This window comes from Nyctibius grandis, chromosome 10 (assembly GCF_013368605.1).
Source record: "Nyctibius grandis isolate bNycGra1 chromosome 10, bNycGra1.pri, whole genome shotgun sequence".
Classification (NCBI taxonomy): Eukaryota; Metazoa; Chordata; class Aves; order Nyctibiiformes; family Nyctibiidae; genus Nyctibius; species Nyctibius grandis.
The window spans coordinates 21104572-21121455 of record NC_090667.1 but is presented as its reverse complement, the minus strand read 5'-3'; the positions used below and the strand labels follow the sequence as shown (position 1 = coordinate 21121455).

The 16884-nt window shown below is 36.5% G+C and overlaps 1 protein-coding gene across 1 annotated transcript in view; it reads left to right on the top strand.

Moving 5' to 3' along the window:
* ERC2 (ELKS/RAB6-interacting/CAST family member 2) overlaps nt 1–16884 on the top strand; it is a 432595-nt gene that overhangs the window by 96122 nt on the left and 319589 nt on the right. The window contains 2 exon segments of the mRNA XM_068409226.1: nt 1023–1097; nt 13515–13670. Of these exon segments, the coding sequence (XP_068265327.1) occupies nt 1023–1097; nt 13515–13670 (231 nt within the window).

Below are 16884 nucleotides of genomic sequence, written 5' to 3'. Positions count from 1 at the left end.
GATGTCTTTGTCGTGAATGAATCTAGCTTCTCAGCCTACCAGGCATAAACATATTTTTCATGGTTGTAAAGTTAGCTCAAATGTGTATGTGGAGCACTAGGGTAGAAAGAACAGGGAGAGAAAGACATCTACCATGGCAGTCCTGTCCTTTAGAGGGGAAGAACTCTAAGGGACTAGAAACAGGATTATATCTCTCCTGTTTGTTTTGTGTTCTGATAAACTGCTCAGATGGTTTGTGGGAGGAGTATAAGCACCATCAGATTCTTAAATGATGATGTTTCATTACAGTTTTATATTGTTCTGCATAGATAAGTGAGTTTTTTTATTGAGATATCTCATACTGAGTTACAACTCCTGCATTTTATAAGAGACTGAGTGATGCCATCTTTATCTTCTTTTTTTTTGTAAAGACCAGTAGACATTAATTCTGTACATCTTAACTAATGCAATCTATTTTTCTTTTACCTGTGGATTAAGATGCATAAAAAATAGTATGAAAATGTGAAAACTGAAATGTAATTGCTACTGTAGCGGGTGCTGCGTCAACCCACTATATAATTATTATCCTTAAAATGTCAAATTTAAATATAATGTCTTTAAATTACTTATTTCAGGTATTAGAGGAAAAACTGAGGAAAAACTAAGACGAAACTACAGTAAAAGATTTTAAATTACTTAACAGTGTTTGAATTAGTAGCACAACTGAATTAATTAAGTTTTGATGTTTAGGCAGAAACAGCAGAGTTGTATTTGGACTAAGAAATTACTTGCTGGCTTTGTCACGGTTGACATTTATTATTGATAGGGGTTTCAGACATAGCGCATGTGCTGTCAGAGTTGACTGTAATATAAGATAGGGACTGCGGTGATGCTAGAGGGATTATACAGAGGGAAGCACCTGTAGCATTTGGAGTTACATGCTTCTAATCATCAGACTTTTATTTTGTTGTAATAAATTCATATGAGTGATTAAAATAATAAAGATGAGTCGTCAGGCTTATTTCTATCGTGTCCCCCCACAGGAATTACACAGAAGAACCCAACTTCAGCCTGAGCCAGCAAAGACGAAGGCTCTTCAAACAGTTATTGAAATGAAGGTATGGTCTTTGCATGTTTTCCCATACATTATTTTTTGTAGCATGAACTCATGTACTGGATCTGGCTGGGATGGAGTTAATTTTCCTCATAGCAGCCTGTCTGGTGCTATGTTTTGAATTTGGGACCAAAGCAGCGCTGATAACACACTGATGTTTTAGCTGTTGCTGAACTGTGCTTACGCAGAGTCAAAGCTTTCTCAGTTTCTCACTCTGTGCCCTGCCTCAACAAGTAGGTTGAGGGCAGACAAGAGGCTGGGAGGGAATGCAGCTGGGACAGCTGACCTGAATTGACCAAAGGAATATTCCGTACCATAGAATGTCATGCTCAGCAATAAAACTAAGGGGAGGACATTGAGTTGTGGCATTTGTCTTCCCAAATAACTGTTATGCATGGTGAAGCCCTGCTTTCCTTGAAATAGCTCAGCATCTGCCTGCTGATGGGAAGTAGTAACTGAATTCCGTAATTTGCTTTGCTTGCGTGCACAGCTTTGCTTTACCTGTTAAACTGGCTTTGTCTTAACCCATGAGTTTTCTCACTTTTGCCCTTCCAATTTTCTCCCCCATCCCACTGAGGGGGGGGAGTGAATGAGTGACTGTGTGACATGTAGCTGCCTACCAGGGTTAACCCACAACACCTCGATTTATAACTTTTACTATTAAATCATTAAAGGCTTCCTTTTACTCATCAACTTATTTTGCTGTGAAGCTAGGAATAATTAGTATTTCTTTCTCCCAGTCTGTTTTCTTAATAAGACTTGATTAAAAAAAAAAAAAAATCAACTGCAGCATTGCTGAATAATGAGAACCGAATATTACTTTTAAAAAGACTCAAGGAGTGGGGGGGGAAGTTTCAGGCGAGACAAAGTAGATGGAATAAACTGACAAACAGAAGCAAACACAAACTGTCCAAGGTCGATGTAAAATGTTTTTCTTCTTGAATTTTAAAAACAATACTTCTGCTGGTGGTTATTTGGCCATCATTTTACGTCTAACCTAAGGAAACTATTCATTGCCTCAATAGAGTGAATGTGACAAAATGTGATGAAACTCCTGTCTTAGTCCTGAATATAGGTCCCTCTTTTTGATATACAATATTACTAAAGTGTTGTGGCTTTTTTCCCCACAATAACCAAAGATAAAAATAATAATTTAAAAAGTGAAAACTGATATTTTTGCATAATTCTGTGAGTCTGGAATATACATCTTTAAGAAAAATACCATGAGACTTGAGGTAACTTGTGAGTTCGCAGTGCTGCCTAAAATACATTAATGATGGTCTTTCATTTCAGTCTTAAAAGGAAGTGCAAATTAAAGGCCTCATTTTGCCAGTGACTTCTGTTATGAGCAAATGAGTTCAGCATGTCTGAACATTTCGGTAAATACACAGTTACAACAACAGCAGGACTTTATAAATACAGTATCTGCCTTTTAATAGATAATAATTAGTTTGGATTATATGAGTAACAAAGAAGGTACATCGATTTCAGTATTCCATCTTCTGATGTGTATTTGCCTTGAAGCTTCCCTGTTTATTCTTGTTCAGAAGTCTGTGTATGAAATCTAAAACGTGTTTTTGCAGTAACTTGTTACCCTAAGTATATAGGAAAGTAAGATACTGGCTGAGAAACTTGTTTCTTTCTATTAATATTCAGAATTATAAATTTAAAAGTTTGGGATACAGAGATAGTGTGTTAGAATAATTTATGGTCTTCCATGTGGGTTACTAACAATGTAAAGGTTATGTTGCAAAATAATATGCAGTTCTTCTTTCTGTACCAAAACTCTTTGAAAAGAACAGGGGCAGGAGGGGACATGACACATGAATGCCACACGTGACAACTGTAGTTGCAGCCACTCTGACAGTGTGTCCCTGAAGACAATAAAATCTTTTCTGTTTGTCTCCCAGGAGAGCTGGGAGTGGTGCGATCTTCCACTTTTTAAGAATCTGATCTCTGTAATGAGGGCTTTCATTTGGCACGGGTGAGGCTGTGATTGTGTTGCTGGAGCATTCTGATGTGGAGCTGCCTTTTGGTTCTGAGGCAGAGAGTCCTTTCTTTTCCTGTGAATACACGCTTCTGTGGGGTTGCCCTGTCTAAAGTAGGCCTAATATTGAAAAGACAAAGGGACAAATATAACGTTGAAATCCACATGATTAAACAGCAGTTTTCATTACAAGTTCCAGCTTTGGAATGTTTTCAAATAAATTTAAATTGTCTTAATCCAGACAGCATTTGTTTTGAAAAAAATACAGAACATTTGTTTTGAATGATCAAGCATTGAAGCAATAATTTCCCTACAGTGTTGAGGGTAGAAGGAGGGAGAAGATTACCCTCTAATATGGCAATCTGAGGCCATACACTCCCCCGTGCAGAGGCTCCAAGCAATATACATTTCTCTTTACTGCACCCAACCCCTTCCACCCCCTTGCCACATTAGCTTTTGTCTGAGTCCCCTCCCTGGCTTCCCCAGGCTTGGCCAGGAGGCAGCTTTCCCTCCTTTGTAAATCCCTCTATTCTTTCTGTGATGCTTTTCTGTCCCTTGCCACTGCGGAATACTTTCTGTCCCTTTTCCCAGTCAGCCCTTCCTTTCATCCGATGAAGTACACCCATTTCTTCTACCTATCGCCTTGTGTGTGAGTTTTTTTTGTATTATACAGCTTTTCTTCTGCCCTACCTTTCCTGTCCTGTCATGCTCTTCATTTCTCTCTGAAAACTTTGCAAGTAGTTGCCTCTTCTTATAGCAATTGTATTTTCTGTATAACTGTTGTCTCCTTGACCAGTCTTTATCTTCTCTATACTTATTGAAAAAAAAAAAAAAAGGGGGCAAACAAAAAAGAAAATTCACATGCTGTGTCTTGACTCCTGTTTCTATTACTTTATTCCTTTTTCAGATATCTATTGTCTTTTCAGATGTATTGCACAGGCCCTTCTTTCCTAACTTTCTGGTTTTGTTTCTTAGACACGTTTGCTTCCAGATGTCCCATGTCTTTTGCTTATTCTTTCCCCTTACATTCCTTGCTCTTGGTTCCCTTGTCTGCAGCAGACCTTCTTCTCCAGAAGCCCTTCTTTCTTCTGGAAAGCAGAGTCACAGGACAGGAGGAGGGCAGGATGCTTCATTTTCCTACATGCTCCTGTTAATTCCTTCAGGCTCCTGTTTTTTTAAAAGTTGCTTAATCACGTTGTAGATCTTGCTTTCAAGAGATTGTTTTGTTTTGTTCCTCCAGCCCTCCTCAATTATTTTCTCTGAGGTCCATTCTCTAGAAAGTGGGGCATATTAGATATAGTGTCTGTATCCCGGATTTAGTAAAGGGGTAAAAGTTTTGAAGTGCGCATCTGCCCAAAACAGTGAGTTACATCATGGAGCTCATGGTGTTCAGAGAAGGGCCACCAGAATGTTTAAAAATATTACCAAACAATTAATGACTTTAAGAGCTTAATTTTGTGTCGTTTAACAAATGAAAAGAGCAAAGAGATTACAGTCTGTAGATACTACCTGAGATATCTTAATTAAAAAAAAAGTCCTCTCCAGTAATGAAAATAAATATATTTTCAAATATATATACTGCAAAATACAGCATGTGGAAGCTAGAGGTAACAAATGCACACTAAAATACGATGTGTATATTTAACAGCATTAATGTAATTTTATGACTTGTGTTATACAGGAAGCCAGCCTAGTTTTGTTGCAATGGGTGCTTCTGACTTTGTGACTATGGATATATGTAATCAAACAGCATTTTTTTCTCATGCCTAAATCTTTCTCTGTTTAAGCATAAAATAAAACTGGTACATTGAAATCCTTTCTTTAATTGCCAGTGCACCCATGCATACTTTGTGTATTCTGTTCTGACAAACGCCAGGTCACTGATATCTTTGAATATCAGTGATATCCAAAGTTGATTAACACTGAAAGGAAGCACGCTTTTCATTATTTCAGTCTTTCAGTAAGAAGTACTCCTGAGCACATGAATCAGGTCAAAACTTGCTCATGTCTTGTGAGGCCCCACCTGGAGTACTGCATTCTATTCTGGGGTCCCCAGTACAAGACAGACATGGACCTGATGAAGCAGGTCCAGAGGAGAGCCATGAAAATGATCAGAGGGCTGGAGCACCTCTCCTATGAAGAAAGGCTGAGAGAGTTGGGGTTATTCAGCCTGGAGAAGAAAATGCTCCGGGGAGACCTTATTGCGACCTTTCAATATGTAAAGAGGGCCTGTAAGACAGACAAAGAAAGACTTTTTACCAGGCCCTGTAATGACAGGACAAGGGGCAATGGTTTTAAACTGGGAGAGGGTAGATTTAGACTGGACACAAGGAAGAATTTTTTTTACAATGAGGGTAGTGAGACACTGGAACAGGTTGCCCAGAGAAGTTGTGGATCCCCCATCCCTGGAAATGTTCAACATCAGGTTGGATGGGGCTTTGAGCAACCTGGTCTAGTGAAAGATGTCCCTTGCAATGGCAGGGGGGTTGGACTAGGTGGTCTTTAAAGGTTGCTTCCAACCCAAACTATTCTATAATCTTGTTCAGACAGTTCCGGGCTTAAACCAGTGATGTTACTTGACAGAGAAAATCAGAAATGGGTTGCACAGGTATGGCATAAAGCTCACACCCTAGCATAGGTGTAGGGTATTGACCATCCTGAAATATATATAGTCTAGCAACAAGAATTAAAAAGTCTTTTAAAATGGTAAGCTGTAAAGTAAATGAAAATATTTGTGGTTTACCTTACTTACAGAAAGAGCCATCTTTATGTATTGATCCAGCTTTGATATTTCAGGTATGGGTTTGGCTCTAAAAAAGCGTGTATGTGTGTTTGCGGTGCAACATACTCTTATTGTTAAGATTGCATGAACTTTCACTTTCCCTTGTCTTCAAAAATAAACCTGAATAGCCTCTATATGAAATTGACAAAAAAGTATATAGTAAGAGTAGTTGTGTATGGTCTGTTGATAGCATGTGTGGATGTTCTTTTCAATGCAAGTTTTACTAAATGTGAAGTTTCAAATATTTCGTTCTGGTTGCTTGTTGAATGCCCTATAAGCAAAATTTTTCACAGACATAGTTTGAATTTCTCAGGTATTTGAAATGATGAAGACTATCATTTCATTACTTTTCATTTCAGAGCAAGACAGAGTGGAATGCTGTATTATTTACAAATGTTTTGCACTACTATTTCTTCTCCCCCCCACCAAAATGTTCACGAAACGTGCTATAGCACTCTTGTTGTAAGGACTGGATATATAGAAGATTCATGAAACGTTGTTGAAACTCATTTGTAGGCTTAGTCTCCTTTCCATTATGGAATATTTTTTTTCTTCAGCATCAGGACACATACTAATTGTTTCATGTTCCAGAAGAGAAGGATTTCTGCTAGGTTCAGCATAGAAATAGCCCTAACCTCTCTCACAGAATGTCTGCAACACTATTCTAATAAAGGAGATGAGGAAGAAGTATTGGTTACTGCTGGAAGGAGGGGATAGATTAGGGTGAGTACCCTGATCTGTATCACAAATCCTGCTATATAATCTTATGTCTTTTAACAGATTTAGAGGGCCTGACTGGAAAAATCTGCACAAATGTTCCATTGTTGTAGAACTCAGATGATGTTTATTAGTACCAGTTAATACTAAGCTGCTTCCTTAATATTACTACAAAGGAATCTTCTTTGTGATTCAACACAGACCCACGTAGTTTGTTAGAATGCTTCTAATGGGGATAAATCTTGGAGGTTTGAAGGAAATACTGCATCTGTTCCCATTTCAGTTTCTGAAAGATTGCCAGACCCTGTGCCACAACAAGAGCTGGTTGAGTTTTCCTATTGAAGTTTTCTGTGGGAAAATGCTGATTCAGCTGAATCAGAAGATTTTTATGGGAATGTGCCTATTCTGTCAAAACTTCTAGTGAAAGCAAAGCTATCAACTTTCTATCCATCCTCTAAGTCAACCCAACTCCCTTGTGGCAGTACCCATTGGGAGCTCCAGGCTGTCTGTATTATCTTTGACATACAAGGTTCCTTGCTTTCTAGCAGTTGTCCAGACAGGAAAACTTTCAGGTTTCCTGGGCAAGCCAGCAGCCTGTCTGGTGTATTTGCAGAGCTGCCAATCGGGTGTTGTTCATACGTAAGGGAACCTTTGGGACCTTTGACTCCTTTAATGGTCTGTGAATGAAGGTGATGTCTGGCTTCTCTTCTGTCCTGTCATCACTGATGTTTTTGATAAATTATTCTGAAACAGATTTTAGTCTTCAAAATTTGTGAAATTTCTGGCTTCTGTTCCAATAACAAGTTAATATAAAACTGAAAGTGACAGTTTCTAGAGATAGGAAAACTAGTTTTTACACAGCTGTAATCATAGTATGCAGAGATGGATTAAAAGTAAACTTTTCCTCGGAGAGTTCAAACTTCTTGTGATAAAGTACAGAAAATGCTTCCAAAAGTTATGTTAGGTATTTCTCATAAAGCTTAAATGTTATTCTGTGGTGTAGAAACCTTCTAAAGAGTGTAACAGGCTGTGCTATAAATTATTTCTGCCATGTTATATTTGCAAACACGTAAAATACAAATGCAGTACAAAAAGCCAGACTCTTTAAGAGTTAGCTGGAGAGATTTGATGACGACTACTCCCAGATGAGATGTCATAACAGGTCATGTAAGTATTAATGTATTTCAGTGCAAAATCATTCTAAAGTGCATTGGAGCTTAAGTTTTGCTTTTATCTTCAATAATAGGAGTAGAAAATTTCTAAAATGAAGTCTGATGGAGCAAGCTGATTTGATTGTAGTATCTGTAAGAGCTACAATAATTTATTGTTGTGCATAAGCCTTGATAGCTTTAAAAATTATTCTTTTTTTTTTCCTCTTTTCAGTATTTTTTGTTTTTGTGCAATTTCTCCAAGTGATAGGGTTTAATGAGAATTCTCTTTTTTTTTTCATTCTATCTCAACCTTTTATTTTACTTCTTTTTTTAAAAAAAAGTTTATGGAAAAATGTTTTGTTAACAGAAGAGTTAACATCTTAAAAATGTTTATTTTCTGTCATGTGAAGGACTGGTTATTTAATAGAAAAATTACTTGTTTTTTAATCATTTGTACAGACTTTGCTCTATGATATGAATAATGCTGATTCCATGGACAAATATTAATAAGATTTTTTAGGAGTCTGCTATTGGAAATCTGTTGTATTAATAATGTTAGGCTAACATACTAAGTAATTTTAGTTGCATTTTACCTGTGACTTGAAAAGTTGTTATTCAAAAAAACAACTCCATTATTATATTACATATAGGCATATAACCTAAAAGCTGGTTGGAAGTCTTCCAGAATGGGGGTGGTGGGGTGTGTGTGTGTGGTGGTTTTTTTCTTGTGTTTTTTTTGTGTGTTTTTTTTTTTTTTTTTTAAGTTGCATCCCTAGTTTAGCTCCTTTGTGTTTTTTAATTGGTTTTTGGTGGAATACTCTTTCTCTTTGAACATAACCTTCAAGAAAGGAAAATATGGACTGCTGATTAAGATTATCAGCAGCATTTTCAGTATCAGATATCTTCCAGAAAAGAAACAGCTAATGAGGTAAAAGATAACAAACAGCAAGTTTCACATTCCAAGAAATTTTTGTTTGTTTGTTTTCTTTGCATTCTGACACTTTTTTCTCTTTTGGCTGGAGCTTCTTTTCTGAAAGGGGATGCAGTTAATTTGGAAACTTGTACGATGCATGGAGGGGTCTGGTATTCCCCTTCAAAGTGTGTTACTTTGCCTATATGGCGTTAAAGTATCTTTGCTGTCATGGAAGATAGCTCTCCTCAACTTTTATTTTAAATTCCTGTGTCTCGAGATTTCTTATTGAAAAGCTTTACATCCTTTTACATTATTGAGCTCTTGTCTGGATTAAAACACACTGAAAAACTCTTCAGACAGTAACCATGGTGTATCTGCCTAGTTGTACAACACTAGTTGTACAACACAGAAACGTATCTGCCAGGGAAAACTGGTATATCACAGTGTGATGCAACTGAATGAATCTGCATTCAGCAGCAGGCTAGATGTATTTTTGCCATTTTCACAATGTTAGCAGTAGGCAAAATTTGCCAAGTCTATTTTTCTTTTTTCTTCTTTTCCCCATCATCTTATGACTGATTTTTTTTTTTTTTTTTAAGTGAAAATTTGTATCCTGGACTTTTGAACTGTCTGGAAGGGAGACGGCTATTTATCAGGATTCTGATTCACACTAAAATTTCCTGGTCACTTTGTATGACTATCTGCAAGTGCTTATCCTGATTTTCATTTTAAAGCCATTCTCTTTGTATAGTTGAACTGGTATATACGTACCCATATCAGCATAGTGTTATTATTGATTTACTGTGGTTTTGACTGTGCAATTGAACAAAACTGTTTAATGAGGGGATGGTCTTTCACAGAAGAAATGTGTTTTTGCTCTGATGCTAATTTTAAACTGTTTTGAATGAGGTTATTTCCATGTTCTACTGCTTGCTACAGTTATAGTATAGTGATTTTCTAATATTTTCAGTGGAATCGGGTTTGATTGAAAATTTGTTTACACATGAATAAAAGGAATTAGATATTATAAAGACTTGTAAATTTAACTTTTTACATTACTTTGGTTATGAAGAATGCAGCTGGCTATTTGCAGAAAAGAAAAGCCGAGAAAGAAGCATTGAAGTCAGTCCTACTTTTGGGAAAACACATCCATCTGCTTCTACAATTAATTGTATTGCAAAGCCATTTGTGATTGATTATTAAGGCATTAATTATTAAGGGTGCTAAAAATCTTAGTACAGTTTGCTAGTGAAACGCTGAACATATTTCAGTGGCATCAGACATTCAGGCTTAAGATCACTGTACTACAATTACTGTGGCAGTAATGACGGAGAAAGAATATTCTTTCTACCCCACTGGAATTCATGAATATTTGCCTGCAGTATACTGTATCTAATGAGTGTGAAGCCCAAATGAGGAGATACAATCAGGGCTTTATCCTGACAGATCTTGAAAAGCCTCCAGAGATGGACGACAACACCTCTCTGGGCAACCATTTGCAATGCTTGTACTCAAAATATAACACTTGGAGGTATTGCAAGGCTGCTTTTAGGTCCCCCTTGAAGCCTTCTCTTCTCTAGGCTGAACAAGCCTGCTTTCCTCTGCCTCTTCTTAGAGGACAAATACTCCAGCCCCCCAGCCCTCTTGGTGGTCTCCTGCTGAACTCATTCAAGTTAATCAAGTCTGTCTTGTACTGTGGCGCTTAAAACTGGATACAGTATTCTAGATGAAACCTAATGAATGCTGAGTAGAAGGCAATAATCTCTTCCCTTTATCTACTTACTGGCTGTGTTCATGTTAATAAAGCCCAGGATGCTGTTTGCCTGCTTTGCTGCCAGGTCACAGTGCTAGCTCCTGTTAAGCTTGCTGTCCACCAAGATGATCAAGTCTTTTTTCAGAAGAGCTACTCCCCAGGGAGTTAGTCCCCACCTGGTAGAGCGTCAAAGGATTCTTCCTTTCCAGTGCAGGACTTTGCTTTCATCTTTTGTTGGATTTCCTAAGATTCTTGTCTGCCCATTCATCCAATCTCTCTAGGTGCCTTTGGATAGCAGCCCTGCCCTTGAGCACATTGGGTTGGTCGGGCATGATTTACTGTTGGTAAATCCCCACTGACTCTTCCCAATTACCTTTTCCTTCATGTGATCAAAAATGTTGTCCAAGAAGACTTCACCATAATTTTCCCAGGGAACAAAGTGAGGCTGTCAAGCCTGTAGTTCTCTGGTTTGTTCTTTTGGTCTCTCTTTGACGATGAGTGCAATATTGTCGCCGCCTTCTTGTCAGGGATCTCCCCTGTTTCCATGATTTTTTGAAGATGCTAGAGGGTGGGCTTGCAAGGACATCAGCCAGTTGTCTCAACACCCTTGGATGCAGCATGTTGAGTCCCATGGATCTGTATGGGATGAGTTTTCACAAGTAAGCCCTGAGTCCTCACTGTTGATGGTCCTCTTGCTTGAAACCTTTCGTAAGCAGAGGCCTGAGAGACCTTGTCATTGAAGACTAAGGCAAATACTTGTTTCCTACGTAGTTCAGATTAACTTGAACTTATGCTCAGTTGCTCTGACTTTATGAAGACAGTGTGGACAGGTTATTTCTATGCAGACCTTCTAATTGGGTCCAGCTGTGCTATTATTTGTCAAATGAACTATTATGTGACAGCTTACTTTTCTAGGCAAACTGTCTCTGTATCCTAAATACTTTCATGAATGGAGATATATGGGAAAGCTTTTTGTGGTTCATTGAGTGTGTTCATGTGACATTATTTTGCAGAGAAGCTGTGAAGTTCTAATGCTAATTTTGGTGGGACTCTTTCACACTGCACAGGTAGAATCCTCTTACACAGCTCCTATAGTGTGAATTATTGTTTTTGACTCTCTAATAATGGAAAAGTTGTGGGCAAGTAAGTTTTATTTACATTACAAAAGAATAGTATCATTAACTACAATAAATACTGTTCTTTGAGATCTGCTGTCCCACACAGGAATAGGATTGACTGAGAATAAGTGTTCTTTATTTCCTTAGTTGAAGGTACAAAGAATATTCAGGATACTCTGCTCAGGTACTCTAGTCAAGACTAAAGTATCTGTATGCACTCCAGCATGTTTGGTGAAAGAACATCAGCTTCTGAGAGAAAAATCTTGAAGGACCACAGTTACTGTGAATTAAATCATATTATCATTTTACTTTTAAGTAGAATTTCTCTGGGAGTGAAATTGTAAGGAAAATAAAAACTTTAATGTCATATTATGACTACTTATCCTGTTAGATCCTGGAAAACCTCCAAGATTTCGGACTATGAATATTTTGTTTACGAACAGCTTTTATACTGCAAACTAAATAGTTAAAATCTTTCCTATTCAAAAACCTCTATTAATTTAACTAATGTAAGAAATAAGAAGATAATAAAAGAAAACTTCTCTGAGACTTATTATTGACTATAAAGAGAAAAGCTAAAATGTTAGAGGAATGATAGTGTGCCGTCTAAATGACATTGTTTAGTCCTTGCATAGCTTTGATTCCATATGGATTTGGAACAGTGGTTGCTAAATCTCAAAAAGAATCTGAATTTCATTTTTGCTTTAGTACCAAAAGTTCAGGTGCCTTTTGGAACTTTCTCAGAACTATCCTGTGTCTTAAATTGCTGAACTTGCCTAGCTGTCTTATGAAAGAACGTATTACAGGAGCTCTGGTTTTGCTTGTTTGTAGGCAGCCTAGAGAAAGCATGGGTGTACTCTCAGGAAAATTAATTTTGAAAAAAGAAACAGAAACAAAGTTGTAGTTAAGCAGAGAGATTCAAGCTTAGCTTGTTCTGATTAAAGGATCAATTCAATTTGCAATTTTTCCCAAATTAGCTTTCTGGGTCAATATCCTAATCTTACTGAATCAGGTTTGGTGCTTTTTCTTTTTTTCATTGACCTCAGTGGAACAAGAACTTCACCCCGATCTCTGATTTTTGATGGGTGGTTGCTCCTTAACGTTCTTGAACTGATTTTCTGGCCATCTGAATCACAATGTTTTCAATTTCTTAATATATGTCTGCAAACAGGGCCTAAAGCAGATTTCCTAATGAATCATTTTGCAATGCTCTTTTAAACAGAAAATTATGTGAGAAGTTTGTGTGATCAGTTTTTTAATCTTTCTGACTCTCACTGAAGAGATTTAGTCCATTTCCAAATGACTGGCAACAACAACAAAAATCTCTGGATGTTTTCAGTGCTGTGCTGGCACACATGGCAGCCATTGTCTGTAATGTAGAAATTTTTTAGTGGTTGTGGTTTTGTGGTTTTGTTTATTTTGGGACTCATAATAAAAAGTGCTAAATCCCCTCTTAGTGATGTGGCTGAATTAGTGGAAGAAAAGTATGTGAGGAGACAACCTTTCTTACTCCTGACAGCAGGCAGAACTCTATGGAAATAGAGAAACTCAGCCTCAGGCCGAGTCATGTAATGAAGTGGCCCATGGTCCTGCAGTAATGATGGACTGGCCTCCCTAGGCTAAGCTTTGTGTTTAAGAGCTTGGAAGAATAGCCAGGCCTTGACAGTTAGCAAAGCAAACAAGGTATGTTATCATGTACTCGTGCGAAATAGGGCATCTTCCATTCTCCCTTCACGCCTAACTGTGTAAGGATGTAACGCAACAGAAAATAGCATTGCTTATTTTTTTTCTGGGGGTGAAAGAGGTCTAAATTCTGCATTTCTTTAAGTCAAAATCAATAGATTTACTATTGGTTTATGACAGTATGTGCAATCTGTATTTGTGCTGTCTATTTTTGCTATCTTATTATTTGATGTTCATGCAAGCACAGATATATTTTTGTTACACTTTAATATGCAAGTTTCATATAATTTTCAATACTCTCTTTTTTCATAACTTAGGATACAAAAATAGCTTCACTTGAGCGCAATATAAGAGATCTTGAAGATGAAATACAGATGTTAAAGACAAATGGAGTTCTGAATACAGAGGACCGAGAAGAAGAAATCAAACAAATAGAAGTTTACAAGAGTCACTCTAAGTTCATGAAAAATAAGGTAAGGTCTATTAATAAAATAGCTTAATGCTGTTTAAATAATGGAAACAAAAGCTTTAACTTGACCCTTTTCAACACAAACAATTCTCTGCATGTCTTCTTTTGGTAAATCTCTACTATGCAATACTCAGTAGCTATGGAGGAGTGAAGCATTTTGGATAAATAAAAATGCGTGTGTTTTGACTTAGGAAGAGGTAAGGAAAAGGCTATTTCACCACTTCTGCAGAGGCTACTACGATCCTGAATCTACACCATGTTCCCTTTTCCCTTTCTTGTGTGTGGTGTTCTAATGTTGGCTTTTTGAATTAGTTCATAATTTTGACTAGCACCATTTTGGCACAACTTTAATTGTGCATTTTTTTGTGGTTTTGACTGTAGTTTTACAGTAGGGACTGTTCCATAGATGATGCCAAATTGTAATCTTCTACTATTTTAAAGACTTGCAATTTGATGACTTTGTTCCTGCAGAGTACCTTTCATTTCAAATTATTGTACATAGATAATTATGAGTTGACCACATGCAGATAGTAAATGTGTAGTGATGTAACACATTTCATGGTATCAAGCTCACAAAATGGTATTGCTTGTTCATTATTTTAAAATACATCAGAAGTAAAGCCTGATGTCTAAATTGTTGTCCCAGCTGGTCTTTTATGTCCTTTCATTTTTATGTGCTCAGCCGCTGAGCAAGATGAGCACTTCAAATAGTCTTTCTTGTGAGTTCCAATATTTCTTTTCTGATATTTTTATAATTGCCTTAAAAATTGCAATAAATATATATATGTTACAATTTGTGCTGGTTTATTGCCAGATCTCTACCTTGAATGTGTTTTGTTTATGAAGGGATAAAATAGTGAATTGAAGTCCTTGTTAAAAAGAAAAAAAAAGTTTGAAATTATAGACACTGAACCTGATGCTTCCATTCTCATAAAAATAAATTTAAGTTTTGGCAATAGCATTTTTTTTATGTTATTTAAAAGCTAAACTAAGATGAGGTGAAACAAGTCACAGCAGCCTGAAGTGGAAATACTGAAAGGGAAAGCAAGCCATCTAATCTCTTGCAGTGATGTTAAAAATTTGACCATAATGCCAGAATAAAATCTAGGCAAACAACTTTATTAGTCATTATTATTATGAAATTTTGTTTTATTTTAAAAGTATTTCCATCCTAACTATTTTTTTGAGTTCTTATTCTCTTTAATATTTAGGGGTTTTTGTGTATAGGGAAATAGTGTATATGAAATTCTAGAGAACTGAGATGGATTGATTCACTTTTTCTGAAATGCGTACTTGCAGTTCTGAAAAAAACTGCTTGAGGAGGAGCTAGTAGCATTTCCTCTCTAGAGGCCATGTAAGCAAAAAAAGTAGGAATTAATTGGCTTAAAGTGTAGTTCTCTGCCTACCATTGTCTGTTTGTGCTAAAAATACTTAGCAATGTTGCTGTTTAAGTACAAAGTTTGCAATATCAGGTAGATAAATACCATTACCACTCTTTCAGAGTTGGGCTAGGTAAGGTTCAGAGAAAGTATGCATCTTGCATATGGTCAGGGAACGAAACCATGTCGTCATCTTCTGGAGAATTCAAGTTCTCTGATTTTCAGTTTTCTTGTGTAAATTAGACCTTCATTATCTTCTTGACAAGATACTTTTACTTTGTCTGGGTTCCACAGTGAGTACAGGAGTAAGAAAATTCACCACTGTGTAGTATTGAATACTGAAGATTTTCTATCTCATAAGAGCTGTTACTGTCTCCCAGTTTGGAAACCGTGGGATCTTGTAAACTACATCACAGGAAATGCTGGTGTCTTGGGCCATTGGGGCATATTTTTATCTTATCAGGGTTTATGCTACAGAAAAAATGGAAATGTTAGTGCCCATGTGGAATTAATCCAGATTTATTTAAAAAAAAATTAAAGAATATAGCTGTTCTGTTGAAAAAAGTAGCTCTTAAGCTACTGAAATGTAGCTAAAGTTCCTAAGTAGCATTATCATCAGGAAAATTATTTTGCCTATTTAAACATTGTAGATTTCAAAGCAATCCAGCTTTAGTAATTTACAGCAAAACTCCTAAAGCATCTCAGCAAATCTGTTGATATAAAAATAATGTACAAAGCCTAGTATTTTGCTAACAATCTTCTGATGTTTTTGGGAGGAAAAGCTTCAGTATATTTCTGTAGCACAGAAAGCAGACAAATGAGAAGACTATTAAACATCCCTTGTTTCGTCACAATCTTCTGATCTTTGAAAAATGCTACATTCTGATGAAACTTTGTCTGTTTTCTTTCACCAGTTCCTTTTCTTCCACTTAAAATTGAGATTTGCAGCAGAAGATATTACTTTTATCATTCATCTGAGAAACTTTCAAGGTGGAAAAGCATTTATGTAGCTGTCAGCAAACAGATCTTATTATACCTGATCTGTTGAACCCGAGATTGTTGATAAATTCTGATAAACAACAGTCTTGATTGATGGGAAATAGCAGAACAAAACTCTTCTCACAGTTAACAATCTTAGGTACTATAAAGCTCTTAATACTTAACATTTATTCTTGAAATATAACTTGTTTTAAATCCGTTCTTGATTTAAATACATGGGAAGGTGTTAAATGGAGGCCAATACTGAAGGTTATTTATTGTACATGAGTGGCACAGAATGTTAGAAAGAGTTCCTTTTCTTAACTAATTTTTAGTAATGTTCACTCCTTCCAAATATATAGGCTTTAATTTTGACTTGAAGTTAAATAGAAGTTGTAGAAATGAGAAAGAAAACTTGTTTAGATTTTTTTTTTTTATCCACTTGATGAGGACTCTCCTTGGTCTGTTTTTGAAGGGACAAAAATTGCCATCGCTCACATGGTACAGAAATTGTCAAAACAAGTCTTAAAGTTTTCATGACTAAGGGATATGAAGCTTCAAATATCTTCATTAAGTATATGAATATATACTTAAGGTATGAATTTAAAAAATAATTTCTACTTTGCAAGACTTATCTTACTAGAGTTCGTCCTTTGGCTAGCAGCCAGATATTTAAAGGAACACTGATGCATTTTTTCAGGTGCAAGTTTGCACTCTGAAATTTAAGTAGTGATTTGAGTATTAGAACTCTCATGCTGTCGACAGGAATGAGTGTGAAAATCTAGTGACAGTTCAGTACAACTTCAGCAAATTACTGTTAAGATGAGTTTCAAGAATTGATTAGACTGTAACAAGGCTCTC